Genomic DNA, 18,938 nt, shown 5'->3' with positions numbered 1-18,938 from the left:
CGGTATGCTATTTATTAAAACCTTTATTACATAACAATACAATTAAACGTTTCATTTCACTAAAGGAGGTGCGGGAACCAAAGTGGGCCGTGGGATAGTTTAGTTTAGGTTATGGGGTATAAGAGATTAGATGCTTTTTCTGCCGTTGATTTTGTTCCCGCTTACAATTCTTCGCACATGCATTTCATACAATTGACTCCCAGAAGTCGCTACACTTTGGGTTAAAATATCTAGAGCTCTGTTAAAATTTGTTAACACATTTTCTACTATAGTGAATAAACTTGTTAAAATCAGGAAGGCAGCGAATCACGTCTTTGTGCGTGTTAACTTGCTAAACCATAAGCAATAATACCATATAGCCTGGAGGTATAATGCTGCCTTTTTATTCACTGGCGCTGTTATAATTATCATTTACAAGACACAAGATTCGATAAACTGCCTAGACTGGTCTGACTGATTAAAATCAAAATGGAAAATATTTATAAGCTGATAAAATTGGTTGCAATAGTAAATTTGATGTTACTTGGATTTACAGAGTCGCAAAGTGCTGGAAATAAGGGTAAGCTGTTCCGTAATTTGCTTAGTTTTGATTTGGTAAAATGAATAAAATAAAATGAGTGATATATACACCATGAACTTAACATCAATAAGTCAAACTTGAAATAAATCGAAAATATACACCGATTGGCGTGTATATGGATGTAATTAACAATTATAGAAAACTGAATCTTCCGTATTGGGATAAAAAATAATCTGGAAACGTGATATTTTGATATTCTTATTTGAACTAAAACGAATTTAAATCGTTAGAATTGACATTTTTGTTTCAATTGATAAAAGTAATTCCATGCCAATTGTTAATTAAATGATCTGGAAATGTGCCTGTTAATAATATCGAAAGTATTTACGACTTGATATTGGATAATGTATGTAATATGAAATTTAAAACCTGGTGTAATCCTTAACAAGACACGATACGTACATTTGATATTTGTCGTATCAATTTCACATCATAGAAAATGGGTGAAATATATCTCTCGTGGCTGATTTAGGTAACGCAAAACTCGTTGAGTTGAGTAAAATAACGTTGAGTTGAAACACGTGCTCTTTTAGATTTTAAACAAGTAGAGTCCAGGCTGCTATACTTGTAATCTCTTTGCGGGATTACTTGTGTATTGTAAGCAAACCATGAGCGTATTGAATTCTCTTGCTAGTTATTCAGTAACCTTAAATTACGTCAATATTGTTTGCAGATAATGTTTCTTTGGAAATATAGATAGTAAAGATACGTAGGTGATTTCAAAGTATCAGACCAGCTATATCAGTGGTATTTAGCAATATTAAATTTGCAAAATATTTTTCATCGTTCACTGTTGTCCACTTCACCTAACCTTTAGCCGCCTAGTGGTTGAAAATGCAATCATACTCAACATAGTCATCAATATTTTAACATTGAACTTATCTTTTCCTTTATTTCAGCAAGTGGTTGTGGAAACATTGTTATAAAAGCAGAAGCAAGAACAAAATATGCAACAACGCCAGGATTTCCAAATGCTTTTCCGGGAGATGCAAACTGTGTTTGGGCGTAAGTATTTTGTCTTTGACTTTATTAATTAGGCACCGTAAATTGAATTGGCCATGACTATAAGGTCTTGCGGTTAGCAAAATGAACGCGTCCTATTGACATTTACATTAATAACAGCTGCCCCATGATTTGAAGAGCCAAAAGCTTTGTATAACTACCATAAAATCGCCCGATATTAATCAACACGTGATTTGTTTTTCACCGCAGTCGCTTACCCAGTTCAGTAAGACAATAATAATATGCACTCCAGTACTCGATGCAAGATACTAAAGATTAATCAGTCCGAGAAATTTTTCGAAACAATATGTATATCAAAACAACAGTAATGGATCAAAGTTCAGGACTGATGACAAAATTTGTTTTCACTGTTATCGCATTGACGTCATGATTTTGTTAAGTCACAGCGGAAGTTTCTGGCAAATATTATGTACTTCATGTTCACCTACATATATATTTTTGGACCGCTAGAATAATAAAGCAAGCTGTTAGATAAAAACACATGGTCGAAAATATGAGGTTTATCCCTGTTCTTTGTAATGAGCGATTCGGATGTAGTAAATACTGTGCCGTTCATACGAGTGTTACTACAATACTTAAATGGCAGCGATCACTTATTATGATTCAATATAGCTTTCGGGGAATGCACTTAACTTGTTCAGAACTTACTAAGATTTGTTTATCAATTCATTATCGCTGTTTTATGGATATTTACTACATCATTATAACATTTATAGTATCCTCTTCGCTATCTTAGCCTCGACTTGCGAACATTCAACATAATGTTTTGTGATGTGAGAAACTACGGTAAATGTCCGATGATGAATATCTTGTGACCTGAAACAATTATTTACTGCCCATATTTATTTGCAGTAAACTGGAACAGTGTTAAATTACTTTCTAAATAGTTTTGCAAACGATAAACAAACTTTTTAGTGGAGTTTTTATGTTATCTAGGAGGCGACTACCTTTAAAAGTTCAAGAAATGCCAATTTCCTTGCAAATTGTTCAGTTTAGTAATATTTTTGAGTTTTACAAGCAAACTATTACGTCGTTTGCTTTGAAAAAAAGCTCAATGAAACAATACACTCAAAAGCAAAATCAATTGTGCTTGACGTGTATTAGATCGTAAAATACTCAATGAATTTTTTGTCTGCCAGAATCCATTCAAATCCCGGCAAAAGAATCAGGCTTGAATTTCAAAAATTCTACCTGTTGCAGCCAGTTGACGGAAATTGCGAATATCACTACGTCATTGTCAAATCACCTTTTACATTATTTTCAATGGGACCATATTGCGGAGAGTCGGGACTTCCAACCATTGTCTCTACAGGTAACAAAGTCATTGAATAATAGAAGTAGAATATTGAAAGGTATTTCTGATCAGAAATGTAGTGACAATGAACTCAATGAATGCGCTAAAACCATCTCTGTGACGAGAATCCACTCATCATTCCGATGTCAGGTGTTTTGAAATCAATTCTTTTGTAGCTAACAATGTATAGGAATACCACTAAGACGATCCCAAATTTATAACTATTACACATTGTTGTAAACATTATTCGAATATTCTCAGGAAATTTAATTTATGTGGAATTGCACACAATAGTTCCGGTAACAACAGATAACTATCAAGGATTTAAACTTGCTTTCAAGGAAACTTTGGAATCATCTAGTTACGAACGTAAGAAATTTTGTTTTGTTTTAATCTTGTGACCTTTCGCATTTCATTGTTATTACCTAATACCCATATATACCATGTTGGCAACGCACAAGTGCTAGCTATTCACTCGAACTTTTTCACCCCTTGAAAGACGCTGAATTATGTTTTATGATCGATGATGTAATCAGTTGATTTAATTTTAGATTCTTGTTGAATTTCGATGAACATAAGGGCATGTCAAGTTTGAGAGTTTACTTCTTCTAATGTTTCTGTGTAGTGGTCTTCTGTAAGATTTATGTTTTTACGATTTTGTTTAGATTTATTTTTTCTTATTTTCCAGTCCGACCAGATAACAGCGACGGCGACGTAATCATGACTGTCGATCCGGATACTATGGATGTCATAAGCCCCACAGCTGCTCCAACCACAACGCCAAGGTATAAAACAATTAAATATAAAAAAAATTCTGTTGGGACATTGAAATATTTTAGCTTCATATTTGTTTGTTCAGAACTGCTAAGTCAACGACTAAATCGTGGAGATTCGTCCCATCAAGACGTCCGTTATTGAATACCAAGAACAGGCCTGGTGAGGACAAGAATATGAATGTCATTTCAGTTAGATAACAAACGCGTAAAATGGTCGTTATCAATACTTTCCGGCATAAAACTTTAACTTTATATTCATACTATTACCGCGAAGATAATAGTTTTATTGAACTAAAGTCATATATAAATGCATGCCGGTGGGAATTTGGCTTTTATAGCCTTAATTTATCTTTTATGATTCCATGGATGCTTTTATAATTTATTTACTTTTCGTGAATAGATAAATACTGAGTGCTACTTAAATAATACTAAAACCCCAATGAAAATTACTATTCTAGCCGCTCGTCCGCGCCCACGTCCGCGTCCGCAGTCACCTTCTACAAGAAGACCAGCAAGACCAAGTTTCGTGAATACAAATAATAAAGTTGTTGCAAGAAATACCCCCAGTAAGTCGATATATTTTGTACAAAAAAAATAAAATCTGATTCTTGACACTGCATTGATATATATATATACATTCCAGATAGTTTTATAAAATTGAATCTAATTTAAGATATACAAGTTTCCAAAAATTTTGAATTTTGTTGTATAGTCCACACATCGAAAATCCGGATTTTGTTTGGTTTGTTAAAACATTTTTCAATAACCTTTTTGCAATATACTGTGCATATTGAAACTTCTTTACTGGATTTTTCAGGCACAAAAATCGTCAGACCGAAATCAAAACAGCCCGTCATTAAAATTGAAATCATCGTTGCCATAGCTGTGGGTGGACTAGTCGCTGTAGCGATAATTATCATGATCGCATTAAAAATGATGACAAAAAAGAGTTCTTCAGATGAAAACAGAAAACAAGGTATGTATAAAAGTGTTTTTAATTTTTATGAAAGCGCTTATCTCACACATAATATCTTTTATTACCAGGACTGAAAAAGTCACAAGCATCTTCACCTGCAAAAATCAAACCAGAGCCTAAAAGTGAATATGAATTGCCAGGTATGTATATGAATCCTAATCAACAGCCTCAATATTGGTACGAAGAAGGCGCATATGCAATGGCGCATCCACCTGGACCAAATTATCCCCATCAAATACAGATGGAGGTTTATAATGCACACGAAGGTCGAGAACAACGAAGAAACAAGAAACAAAAAAGGAATAGAAGGAAGCGACAGCGATGATAATATCACATGTGGTATGGTGAAAGTGAATTCAACCCGACTAGTGGGGATGCGATATCAAAAAAAAAACACTGAATGCCTGTAATCACTGATACCAAACGACTCAAAAGAACTCGTCAAAGCCATGGAAATAACTGGAATTCCAAAGACAATATATTCTCGAATCCCTTTCGAGACGCAAACGACATCATGCGGTTGTAAAATATGAAGTCAGGAATCTCATGGATGTGCAGTTTTGAGATATGAAAACAGAAATCACGTGCATTTCTCCAAAATGTAAATTAGTAGTACTTGTTCCTGTAGAAATTTTATGCCTCAGGGAAATTTCTTTTTTTCTAATGTCAGGCTCAAAAACAGGAATAAATACATGAACACGATGTCATTTTTTTAATTCAGTCGTTGGAGATGCAAATCGGTCAGTGTATGTCAGATATACTTTTTTGTGTAGTATGTGCGAATTACTTTTGTGGTACGTTGAATCTATCCAATATATGTTTAATCCATCATAAGTTTTCAAAGATACAAGTTAAAGTGAGCTTTTCAGTTTTCGAAATACATAGCGAAAATATGTAATATCATACCGGGATACACATCGATATTTAGCTATGTTACAGAAGGCTATCAAATATTTGCTTTGTTCCTAGATGAAACACAAATGTTACACCAAAAATAATGTCATACCTATCTTGAACAGCTCTATTAAATAAATAAAATACAACGAGAGAGTAATAACAAGCATATATAATTGCTACATTCCGAACGCATAGCTAAAAACTCGTTTGTTAATCTCGTTTTGAAATTAACAATTTAGTTCAGCAAACTCCCGCTGCTGTGTTAGTGCTTACCCCAACCTTGCAGCAATTGAGATGAATCAAGAAAGCAGTCAACACCTTCTGACCGAAGTAGTTTTACTTAATGTACATAATTCAGGGCATAAATACCTTGCATAATTAACATGTGTTGGCGCAATCAGTATTTTATTTTTTCACCATCATGTGAATACACTTTGCACAAACAAAATAAAAAACAAACGTAAAAATGGTATTACTGGGTGGAAGGGGGCGCGAAATACCAATACTGGTTATCAAGCAGCGACACCTGTGGTTAAGTCTAACAGTTAGTCAGTTATCAGGAGAAAATAAAAATCAAACATTGAAAATTAAAAAAAAGGTTTACAACAACAAAAAGAGATGAAAAAACACTCATTACAAACAAAAAACGACTCCGGGCACCATCCAGCGTGGTCACCATGGAAGCGTACTTACAAAATCAGATGAATTTGAATTTTAAGCAGGCTTGCATAATTTTGTTAACACGTCAAATTTGCTCACCGAACTGCTTCAAAACACTCCCATGGTATCAACTAATAATATTTTAACGAGAACATTAGTGTTCACCAGGAGAAGCAATTCGTCCTAAAAACATTGAACATTAACAACAAGAATCTTGAATAGTATACAAAGTAACTTGTGCACAAATATTGTATGTCTTTGAGAACGGGAGCACAAAATCCAAACGATCGATAACGCAAGGGTGTCCAAAATTTAAAATAATAAAAACTTTATCGGATTATGAAAATCCTATGTCCTGGTAACTGATAAGAGCTGTCGAGTATGCGTTTCATCCGCATAATATGTACTAAAATCTAAAACTCAAAGTATTGATCAACAGATCTTCGGAGTATTACGTGTGCTTTTGAAAATGAGGTGAAACCTAAGTATCAAGCAAGTGAAAGTAGCCAACTGTAAGTTTAAATACGTTGTAGACTTGATGGAGCAATCCATTCTTCGTAGCTTCTGTCCCTTATATTTTTAATACAGAAACTCAAGGGCGTTGTTTTTGCTTCAGTAACAAATTAAATAACTCGGACCCTGACTCTGTAGTTTGAGGCCTTCAAAGTTAATGTCAAAAGAATATTCTTTATCCCAATTGTCTTGATATCGATTTACCATGCTTCGGCTATTCATCCATTATAAAGTATTCTTGCAAGCCAGTTACAAATGTATTGACATTTTCAGCCCTCCAGGGGGAAAGAGAACCATACAAGAAAGTTGTTTATATATTCAAATTCAATATCAGTGGAAAAATCAACAAAAAAAAATCATGGAACTGCAAAATGTTATTCCTCTAAAGCAGCGTTTATTCTAATTTAAAACAAAAATCAAACACATACCGGTAAATTAGGCACAATACTTGGCACTATAACAATCAAATTGAAAGTTGAATATTGAAATTAAAAAAACAAAAACTTCTAATGATCTAGTAACTGGATTTTCAACATAAAATTTTTCTGTGGGAATAAAATTAAGAGCAACATCACATGAATGCTTAAACCATCAATCGAAAAGAAGAGCAGAAGATGATTTCAAACATCAACCAAATTAAACAATTCAAATGCAATTCAGGAATGACACGAAAGTAAATATATCATTTCACACTCTCGAAACTCATTTAAACTTGATTCAACTTTTTAAGCTATTGCACATGGTACAATCACGATGAAGTAGCACTACAGTGAGTATATAAAAATGATAAAATATATGATATAAAATCATATTTTTAAAATACATTTAAGAACGATTATAATTTTAAAAAGGCAAATAGGCAATTATACATCTCTTTCAATAATCAAAATTTGTCGCAATAATGTTTTGAAAATTAGACTACATTATATTTAATGAACTAATTTTTGTACTGTTTCCTCAAATATATGTGATTCTCTCTCATTTATAACAAAAAAAAAAAGATTGGGAGGTTGGAGGAACCGAGCATAAGGCAATATAGCATCAATATCATCGAAGGTGATTGCATCCTTTAATATAAGGGCACTTCAGATAAGCCGAAAATTGGATGACATTAAACTTATTATCATCAGTTCAGCACAATACTGTATCTGCCTGTAAAATGAGATTTTTAGGATTGTAGTTGCTTCCTGCATATCCTGTAGATATTTCACATCTACTCCTATTTAAAAATTATTTCAAGTAAACTGTCAATATCCAAACCTTTCAACAGAAAATAACTTTGTGTATGTACTGAAGGAGGTCTACTTAAATACAGTAATTATGACAACTTATACAGTGAAGACAGTAACTACAATTTTCAAATTTTTCGAGATGAATGAACGGGCTTTAGCTAGCATTACAACATAGATTGTCAAAAGAACAATGCTGACTCACAAAAAACATCACCATGAAGCACATAAAAAACCTGAAATTTTGATTAACAAAGTAAAATTTATGAATTCCGTATTTGAAACGATTATGTTGGGAAGCATTCAATTTCCAGTCATGGAACAAATATAATGGCCCTAACATTATGCCCTAACATATACCGATATGGTTTACAATTTAATTTTCCGACTTTATCATCAAATTTTTTTCCGGACCACATCGGTTCACTGTAGAAGAGCATGGGTCAGCAACTCAGCATGGCGCACCACTGACCCGTGTGAATGTTTTTTGGTGACCCGCCAACTCGCGAATTAATTCAAAAAACTATAGGCCTACTAGCACTCCAGTGGTAAAAATTGATAATAAAATTCACCTCAGAATCTTGTCAGAATAGAATTTTGCGTTATAAACGTTTTTCGGTGAATCATATGAATGCGTATCCGCGTTTTCGCACATGCATTTCATACAATCGACTCCCAGAAATCGCTAGACCTTGGGTTAAAGTATCTACAGCTCTGTTAAAATTTGTCAACACATTTGCTACTAGTGAATAAACTTGTTAAAATCAGGAAGGCAGCGAATCACGTCTTTGTGCGTGTTAACTTGCTAAACCATAAGCAAAAATTACATATATATATATATAGCCTGGAGGTATAATGCTGCCTTTTTATTCACTGACGCTGTTATGATTATCATTTACAATACACAAGATTCGATAAACTGCCTAGACTGGTCTGACTGTTTAAAATCAAAATGGAAAATATTTATAAGCTGATAAAATTGGTTGCAATAGTAAATTTGATGCTACTTGAATTTACCGAGTCGACAAGTGCTGGAAATAAGGGTAAGCTGTTTCATAATTTGCTTAGTTTTGATTTGGTAAAATAAATAAAATAAAATTTCAAATAAAAACGAATTTAAATCTTTAGAGTTGACATTTTTGTTTCAATTGATAAAAGTATTTCTATGCCAATTGTTAAACGATCTGGAAATGTGCCTGTTAAAAAATATCGAAAGTATTTACGACTTGATATTGGATAATGTATGGAATATGAGATTTAAAACTTGGTGTAATCCTTAACACGAGACGATACGTGCATTTGATATTTGTCGAATCAATTTCACATTATAAAAATGGGTAATTTATATATATCGTGGCTGATTTGGGTAACGCAAAACTCTGACGGTAAAATAACGTTGAGTCGAAACACGTGCTCTTTTAGATTTTTAAGTAGAGTCCAGGCTGCTATACTTGTAATCTCTTTGCGGGATTACTTGTGTATTGTAAACAAACCATAAGCGTATTGAATTCTCATGCTAGTTATGCAATAACCTTAAATTACGTCAATATTGTTTGCAGATAATGCTTCTTTGGAAATAGAGATAATAAAGATACGTAGGTGATTTCAAAATATCAGACTAGCTTAGCTATATCAGTGACATTTAGCAATATTGAATTGGCAACACATTTTTCATCGTACACTGTTGTCCACTTCACCTTACCTTTAGCCGCCTAGCGTATGTGGTTGAAGATGCAATCATACTCAACATAGTCATCAATATTACAACATTGAACTTATCTTTTCCTTTATTTCAGCAAGTGGTTGTGGAAACATTGTTATAAAAGCAGAAGCAAGAACAAAATATGCAACAACACCAGGATTTCCAAATGCTTTTCCGGGAGATGCAAACTGTGTTTGGGCGTAAGTATTTTGTCTTCGACTTTATTAATTAGGCACCGTAAATTGAATGGGCCATGACTATAAAGTCTTGCGATTAGCAAAATGAACGCGTCCTATTGACATATACATTATACCAGCTGCCTCATAGTTTGAAAGCCAAAAGTTGTGTATAACTACCATAAAATCGCCCGATATTAATCAACACGTAATTTGTTTTTCACCGCAGTCGCTTACCCAGTTCAGTAAGACAATAATAATATGCACTCCAATACTCGATACAAGATACTAAAGAGTAATCCGTCCGAGAATTTTTTCAAAACAATGATATGTATATCAAAACAACAGTAATCGATCAAAGTTCAGGACTGATGACAAAATTTGTTTTTACTGTTATCGCATTGACGTCCTGATTTTGTTAAGTCACAGCGGAAGTTTCTGACAAATATGATGTACTTCATGTTCACCTACATATTAGACCGTTGGAATAATAAAGCAATCTGTTAGCTAAAAACGCTTGGTCGAAAATATGGCGTTTATCCCTGTTCTTTGTAATGAGCGATTCGGATGTAGTAAATACTGTGTCGTTCATACGAGTGTTACTACAATACTTAAAAGGCAGCGATTACTTATTATGATTCAATATAGCTTTCGGGGAATGCACTTAACTTGTTTACAACTTACTAAGAGTTGTTTATCAATTCATTATCGCTGTTTTATGGGTATTTACTACATCATTACAACATTTATAGTATTCTCTCCGCCTCGACTTGCGAACATTCGACAGAATGTTTTCGATGTAAGAAGCTACCGTAAATGTCGGATGATGAATATCTTGTGATCTGAAACAATTATTTACTGCTTATATTTATTTGCAGTAGACTGGAACAGTGTTAAATTACTTTCCAAATAACTTTGCACCCGATAAACAAACTTTTTGGTGAAGTTTTAAAGTTATCTAGGAGGCGACTACCTTGAAAAGTTCAAACATTGCCAATTTTCTTGCAAATTGTTCAGTTTAGTAATAATTTTAAGTTTTACAAGCAAACTATTACGTCGTTTGTTTTGAAAAAAAGCTCAATGAAACAATACACTCAGAAGGAAATTAAAAAATATTACTACAATCATTTGTGCTAGATGTGTATTAGATCGTAAAATACTCAATGAATTTTTTGTCTTCCAGAATCCATTCAAAGCCCGGCAAAAGAATCGAGCTTGATTTTCAAAAATTCCACCTGTTACAGCCAGTTGACGGAAATTGTGAATATCACTACGTCATTGTCAAATCACCTTTTACATTATTCTCAATGGGACCATATTGTGGAGAGTATAGACTTCCAGTCATTGTCTCTGCAGGTAACAAAGTCATTGAATAATAGAAGTAGAATATTGAAAGGTATTCCTGATTAGAAATGTAGTGACAATGAACTCAATGAATGCGCTAAAACCATCTCTGTGACGAGAATCTACTCATTATTCCGAAGTCAGGTGTTTTGGAATTAATTCTTTTGTAGCTAACAATGTATTTACGCATTGTTGTAAACATTATTCGAAAATTCTCAGAAAATTTAATTCATGTGGAATTGCACACAATAGTTCCGGTAACAACAGATAACTATCAAGGATTCAAACTTGCTTTCAGGGAAACTTTGGAAACATCCAGTTACCAACGTAAGGAATTTTGTTTTGTTTCAATCTTGTGACCTTTAGCCTTTCATTGTTATTACCTAATAGTTAATACCCATATATACCATGTTGGCAACGCACAAGTGCTAGCTATTCACTCGAACTTTTTCACTCCTTGAAAGACGCTGCATTATGTTTTATGATCGATGATGACATGAGTTGATTTAATTTTAGATTATAGTTGAATTTCGATGAACATAAGGGCATGTCGAGTTTGAGAGTTTACTCCTTCTAGTGTTTCTATGTAGTGGTCTTCTGTAAGATTTTTATTTTTACGATTTTGTTCAATTTATTTTTTCTTATTTTCCAGTCCGACCAGATATGGATCTCATAAGCCCCACAGCTGCTCCACCCACAAGGCCAAGGTATAAAACAATTAAATATAAAAAAAATCTGTTTAGACATTGAAATATATTAGCTTCATATTCGTTCGTTCAGAACTGTTAAGTCAACGGCTAAACCGTGGAGATTCGTCCCATCAAGACGTCCGTTATTGAATACCAAAAACAGGCCTGGTGAGAACAAGAATATGAATGTCATTTCAATTAGATAGCAAACGCGGAAAATGGTCGTTATCAATACTTCCCGGCATAAAACTTATATTCATACTATTTCCGCGAAGATAACAGTTTTATTGAACTAAAGTCATATATAAATGCATGCCGGTGGGAATTTGGCTTTTATAGCCTCAATTTATCTATAATGATTCATTCCATGGATGCTTTTAAAATTTATTTACTTTTTGTGAATAGGCTACTGAAATAACACTAACACCCCAATGAAAATTACTATTCTAGTTCTAGCCGCTCGTTCGCGCCCACCTCCGCGGTCACCTCATACAAGAAGACCAGCAAGACCAAGTTTCGTGAATACAAATAATAAATTTGTTGCAAGATCTACCCCCAGTAAGTCGAGATATTTTGTACAAAAAAATAAAATCTGATTCTTGACACTGCATTGATATACATTATACATATATACATTTCATTTATTTTTGTAAAATTGAATCTAATTTGAGATATATATAGCAGCACAGTGTTTCCCCACATTGGTAATCGGGATTTTGTTTGGTTGGTTAAAATATATTTCCAATAACCTTTTTGCAATATACTGTGCATATTAAAACTTCTTTACTGGATTTTCCAGGCACAAAAATCGTCAGACCGAAATCAAAACAGCCCGTCATACATTTTTCATCGTACACTGTTGTCCACTTTGTAACAGCCTTTGTGACCTGGACGACACCGACTGCACGCTAGATATTTCTCAACAGTCCAATAACGCGGTCTTTCAAGCCCCAAGTTTGTATTCTCAATCCAGAAAATCTCACGACTCGAAGTATACAGTTGACACGGTTATCTCAATACAAACGTAAAAGCAAATCAATACAAAATACTTGCAATAAATAAATAATCATACACAATTCGGCCTTTAGAAAGCCTACTCAAATTTATGAACACAATCATCAAACATAGTTAATTAACAATTCAAACCAAATTACTATTAAATAACTTGCAGCCTTCAAATCAGAAAGAATTACAAAGTATAACATACCGAATTTGCCTTCTATTCCAGGATTAAATTATCATAAGTTGAACATGAAATCATTCGTCAATGAAATCCGAACAAATCAATAAAATAAACTAAAACTGTAAAAACAATCACAAAGGCAACCTAATGCTGATAAAATATCCTTAAACTAGGCCTATGTGGGGCAGCCATAATCTACATTATTTAATCGTCCTCCTGTCAAAACAGAAAGTCAAGGTCGCTAAACAATTTTAACTTATTTACAAATTACAACGAAACGAGCGCCATTCTCTGCAAAAGTAAAGCGCTATCTAAAACAAACTACCGAAACTATCCCTGTCTAAGCGAGACATGTCTGGGCAAGCAATTGCCACGAAAACTCTCACAATTATTTCGTAACAAAGTGTGTGGAAGCACACTGTCAATCAAAGGAAATTACGACGTCAACAATAACAAATAAATTACTACACAAGTTAAAAGGACGCAATGTTCAAGTCAATACAAAAGTCAAGTGAAAGCGATTCTCGATGTAACACACTTCACCTAACCTTTAGCAGCCCAGCGTATGTGGTTGAAAATGCAATCAAACTCAACATAGTCATCAATATTTTAACATTGAACTTATCTTTTTCTTTATTTCAGCAAGTGGTTGTGGAAACATTGTTACAAAAGCAGAAGCAAGAACAAAATATGCAACAACGCCAGGATTTCCAAATGCTTTTCCGGGAGATGCAAACTGTGTTTGGGCGTAAGTATTTTGTCTTTGACTTTATTAATTAGGCACCGTAAATTGAATTGGCCATGACTATAAAGTCTTGCGGTTAGCAAAATGAACTATTACCTATATATACATTATAACAGCTGCCTCATAGTTTGAAAGCCAAAAGCTTTGTATAACTACTATAAAATCGCCCGATATTAATCAACACGTAATTAGTTTTCAACCGCAGCCGTTACCCAGTTCAGTAAGACAATAATAATATGCACTCCAATAATCGATGCAAGATACTAAAGAGTAATCAGTCCGAGAATTTTTTCAAAACAATAATATGTATATATATATCAAAACAACAGTAATCGATCAAAGTTCAGGACTGATGACAAAATTTGTTTTTACTGTTATCGCATTGACGTCCTGATTTTGTTAAGTCACAGCGGAAGTTTCTGACAAATATGATGTACTTCATGTTCACCTACATATTAGACCGTTGGAATAATAAAGCAATCTGTCAGATAAAAACACCTGGTCGAAAATATGGCGTTTATCCCTGTTCTTTGTAATGAGCGATTCGGATGTAGTAAATACTGTGCCGTTCATACGAGTGTTACTACAATACTTATAAGGCAGCGATCACTTATTATGATTCAATATAGCTTTCGGGGAATGCACTTAACTTGTTTACAACTTACTAAGAGTTGTTTATCAATTCATTATCGCTGTTTTATGGGTATTTACTACATCATTACAACATTTATGGTATTTTCTCCGTCTCGACTTGCGAACATTCGACAGAATGTTTTCGGTGTAAGAAACTACGGTAAATGTCGGATGATGAATATCTTGTGATCTGAAACAATTATTTACTGCCTATATTTATTTGCAGTAAACTGGAACAGTGTTAGATTACTTTCCAAATAATTTTGCACCCGATAAACAAACTTTGTAGTAAAGTTTTTATGTTATCTAGGAGTCGACTACCTTGAAAAGTTCAAGAACTGCCAATTTTCTTGCAAATTGTTCAGTTTAGTAATAATTTTAAGTTTTACAAGCAAACTATTACGTCGTTTGTTTTGAAAAAAAGCTCAATGAAACAATAAACAAAAAACACTCAAAAGCAAATTAAAAACATTTTACTACAATCAATTGTGCTTGATGTGTATTAGATCGTAAAATTCTCAATGAATTTTTTGTCTGCCAGAATCTATTCAAAGCCCGGCAAAAGAATCAGACTTGAATTTCAAAAATTCTACCTGTTACCGCCATTTGACGGAAATTGCGAATATCACTACGTCATTGTCAAATCACCCTTTTCATTATTCTCAATGGGACCATATTGTGGAGAGTTGGGACTTCCAACCATTGTCTCTACAGGTAACAAAGTCATTGAATTATAGAAGTAGGGGGAGGTGGGGCACGTTGGGACATGGGGCACAGTGGAAAATCAGCTCTCACACTGATACTATATCCGCAATCCTTTCCGCGGTTCGATGTTTCAAGCCGCCCTTCGGTGAGTTACAGTTACAACGTCCCCGTGAACGGACAACGGACGGGTAGAACGGCGCAAGCTATGGGGTGAAATTGGTTTTGGGAGGTAGAAGATAAAATTTCACCGTTCCAGTTTTTTCATTTCCCGCGAGACAATCCATCGTCTGATATTCTTTAGCGTCAGTCCCATGTAAAATATTCATAACGTTGGCATTCCGAATTTTGCCGTGGGATGGTCTGAAAATATTTGTTTCCTATGGGGATCAATGGACCAGGGTTCAGTGGAACATGCCCTACAGGTCACAATTCGATAGTGTTTGATACAATAAGTGCTTAGAGACCTAGAGATGCGTTATATTTTGTGTAATATTATGGTTTCTTTCGACCCATGGCCCAATATGGAATATATTCGAGAATCAATAATATTTCCAGATATAGATTCGAGGAAGGAAATAATCAAATTTGTTTGAGAAATTTGTTGTCAAAATATCTCAACTATTTCCATTGAACATTGATTTTAAAAATATTAAATCTTCAAATTTGAAGTCTCCCTGTTCTTTAGACGATTATACTGATTAATTGCTTATTTTTAAGGGCATACTTCGTTGAATTTTGACAGACTGACCCATTGTGCCTCATGGTCTGTCCGAATGTTCCCCACAAGTGGGGTACAGTGGGACACTTGACAGACGTTTTTCAAAGCATTTTGGTAGTAAGATGTGTGTAGCATAGAAATTTTATAGTCGCTGAATAAAAACTACATTTACCCCTCTATGCATTAGTCCCGCAAACTTAAATGAATATGCAGAACGAACGGCTCAAAATATGCAAAAGAAAAAAAGTGTCCCAACCTTCCCCTAGAATATTGAAAGGTATTCCTGATTAGAAATGTAGTGACAATGAACTCAATGAATGCGCTAAAACCATCTCTGTTACGATAATCTACTCATCCTTCCGAAGTCAGGTGTTTTGGAATCATTCTTTTGTAGCTAACAATGTATATGAATGCCATTAACTATTACGCATTGTTGTAAACATTATTCGAATATTCTCAGGAAATTTAATTTATGTGGAATTGCACACAATATTTCCGGTAAATACAGATAACTATCAAGGATTCAAACTTGCTTTCAGGGAAACTTTGGAATCATCCAGTTACGAACGTAAGGAATTTTGTTTTGTTTCAATCTTGTGAATTTCGCCTTTCATTGTTATTACCTAATACCCATATATACCATGTTGGCAACGCACAAGTGCTAGCTATTCACTCGCACTTTTTCACTCCTTGAAAGACGCTGCATTATGTTTTATGATCGGTGATGAAATGAGTTGATTTAATTTTAGATTCTAGTTGAATATCGTTGAACACAAGGGCATGTCGAGTTTGAGAGTTAACTTCTTCTAATGTTTCTGTGTAGTGGTCTTCTGTAAGATTTATATTTTTACGATTTTATGTAATTTATTTTTTCTTCTTTTCCAGTCCGACCAGATAACAGCGACGGCGATGTAATCATGACTGTCGATCCGGATACTTTGGATGTCATAAGCCCCACAGCTGCTCCAACCACAACGCCAAGGTATGAAACAATTAAATATAAAAAAAAATTCTGTTGAGACATTGAAATATTTTAGCTTCATATTTGTTTGTTCAGAACTGCTAAACCGTGGAGATTCGTCCCATCAAGACGTCCGTTATTGAATACCAAAAACAGGCCTGGTGAGGACAAGAATATGAATGTCATTTCAATTAGATAACAAACGCGTAAAATGGTCGTTATCAATACTTTCCGGCATAAAACTTTAACTTTATATTCATACTTAGGCTTACCATACGTCCCGCTTTAGGCGGGACAGTCCCGCTTTTCAGCGTTTTGTCCCGCCGTCCCGATAAGTCAGCCAAAAGTCCCGCTTTTCAAGCATAATACACAAACATGTTCTCGTTACTGTTGTTTCTGTGTAGCGCAGCGCTAGCCTCCTAACTGAAGGAGAATGCGTTCGTTTCCCGCTGATTCCCATTGATGGCAGACGTATCGCATGTAAAACCAATATATACTAATTAGTCTAAATTCGAATTATTTGTACCAGTATCGTTAACGTCAATTCCTTCCTATTTTTCGAACTGAACCCGATATTTGGACAGAGAATATGCGCGTGAAATTTCGATATCAATATGGTCAATAAAGACAGCCGAGACAGCTTTAAATGTAGGCCTATGTAGTAAAATCGGAAAATTTGAAGTTATGAAATCACAGCTAAGGGGTCGTTGTCTTTCGAGGCGTCCCGATTTGAAGTCACAAAAATATGGTAACCCTATTCATACTATTTCCGCGAAGATAATAGTTTTATTGAACTAAAGTCATATATAAATGCATGCCGGTGGGAATTTGGCTTTTATAGCCTCAATTTAACTATAATGATTCCATGGATGCTTTTATAATTTATTTACTTTTCGTGAATAGGCTACTGAAATAATACTAACACCTCAATGAAAATGACTATTCTAGCCGCTCGTCCGCAGTCACCTTCTACAAAAAGACCAGCAAGACCAAGTTTCGTGAATACAAATAATAAATTTGTTGCAAGATCTACCCCCAGTAAGTCGAGATATTTTGTACAAAAAAATAAAAGCAAAAAAATTATACATATATACATTTCAGTTAGTTTTATAAAATTGAATCTAATTTAAAATATACCAGCACCGTGTTGTGTAGTCCCCACATCGGTAATCCGGATTTTGTTTGGTTGGTTAAAATATATTTTCAATAACCTTTTTGCAATATACTGTGGATATTAAAACTTCTTTACTGGATTTTCCAGGCACAAAAATCGTCAGACCGAAATCAAAACAGCCCGTCATTAAAACTGAAACCATCGTTGCTATAGCTGTGGGTGGACTAGTCGCTGTAGCGATAATTATCATGATCGCATTATGAACTCAGAAATCACATGGAGTTGCAGTTTTGACATATAAAATCAGAAATCACGTGCATTTCTCCAAAATGTAAATTAGTAGTACTTGTTCCTGTATGGAAGTTCCTCTGAAAAAGTTCGAGTGAATAGCTAGCACTTGTGCGTTGCCAACATGGTATATATGGGTATTAGGTAATAACAATGAAAGGCGAAAGGTCACAAGATTGAAACAAAACAAAATTCCTTACGTTCATAACTCAAACAAAATAAAAAACAAACGTATAAATGGTATTACAGGGTGAAAAGGGGCGCGAAAAACCAATACTGGTTATCAAGCAGCGACACTTGTGGTTAAGTCTAACAGTTATCGGGAGAAAATAAAAATTAAACATTGAAAATTAAAAAAAAAGTTTACAACAACAAAAGAGAAAAAAAAAACACTCATTACAAACGAAAAAACGACACCGAGCACCGTCCAGTGTGGACACCATGGAAACGTATTTCCAAAATCAGATGAATTTGAATTATAGCAAGCTTGCATAATTATGTTAACACGTCAAAATTTGCCCACGAAATGCTTCAAAACACTCCCATGGTATAAACCAGGGGTGTGCAAACTGCGGCCCGCGGGCCAAATGCGGCCCGCAAGAAGAAGTTGTGCGGCCCGCGGAGAAATAACAATTTCGAATGGTGTACCCGCAAAACGAGTATTTATTCTTTTTCGTCGCGAAGCCCATACCAGTCATATTAGCAAAACAAGCTAGCAAAATTCTGTTGCAA

The 18,938-nt window shown here is 34.5% G+C and overlaps 2 protein-coding genes across 3 annotated transcripts; both read left to right on the top strand.

Annotated features, from left to right (window-relative positions):
• The first annotated feature begins 382 nt into the window (after positions 1-382).
• LOC120331987 (uncharacterized) lies at positions 383-5,351 on the top strand. Its single transcript, XM_039399189.2, has 9 exons — positions 383-559; positions 1,480-1,585; positions 2,743-2,915; positions 3,159-3,266; positions 3,586-3,682; positions 3,757-3,833; positions 4,132-4,239; positions 4,491-4,649; positions 4,718-5,351. The coding sequence occupies exons 1-9, from the start codon at positions 469-471 to the stop codon at positions 4,972-4,974; spliced, it is 1,176 nt and encodes a 391-aa protein (XP_039255123.2). The 5' UTR covers positions 383-468; the 3' UTR covers positions 4,975-5,351.
• Positions 5,352-5,502: 151 nt separating this feature from the next.
• On the top strand, positions 5,503-18,292 carry LOC144424322 (tolloid-like protein 1). Of its 2 annotated transcripts, XM_078113505.1 has the most exons (14): positions 5,503-8,991; positions 9,745-9,850; positions 11,010-11,182; positions 11,390-11,497; positions 11,823-11,877; positions 11,951-12,027; positions 12,310-12,417; positions 13,685-13,790; positions 14,962-15,134; positions 16,304-16,411; positions 16,729-16,825; positions 16,901-16,965; positions 17,753-17,842; positions 18,066-18,292. In XM_078113505.1, exons 1-14 carry the CDS (start codon positions 8,901-8,903, stop codon positions 18,179-18,181), a joined length of 1,473 nt encoding a protein of 490 aa, XP_077969631.1. In that variant the 5' UTR covers positions 5,503-8,900; the 3' UTR covers positions 18,182-18,292. The 2 variants fall into 2 exon arrangements, with proteins under 2 accessions (XP_077969631.1, XP_077969632.1); XM_078113506.1 differs by lacking the exons at positions 16,901-16,965; positions 18,066-18,292 and having other exon boundaries at positions 17,753-17,836.
• The last annotated feature ends 646 nt before the right edge of the window (positions 18,293-18,938 follow it).

The sequence above is a fragment of the Styela clava genome, chromosome 6 (genome assembly GCF_964204865.1).
Source record: "Styela clava chromosome 6, kaStyClav1.hap1.2, whole genome shotgun sequence".
NCBI classification, from domain to species: Eukaryota; Metazoa; Chordata; class Ascidiacea; order Stolidobranchia; family Styelidae; genus Styela; species Styela clava.
Note: the sequence above shows the minus strand (reverse complement) of the source record. Positions and strands in the feature narration are given on the sequence as shown.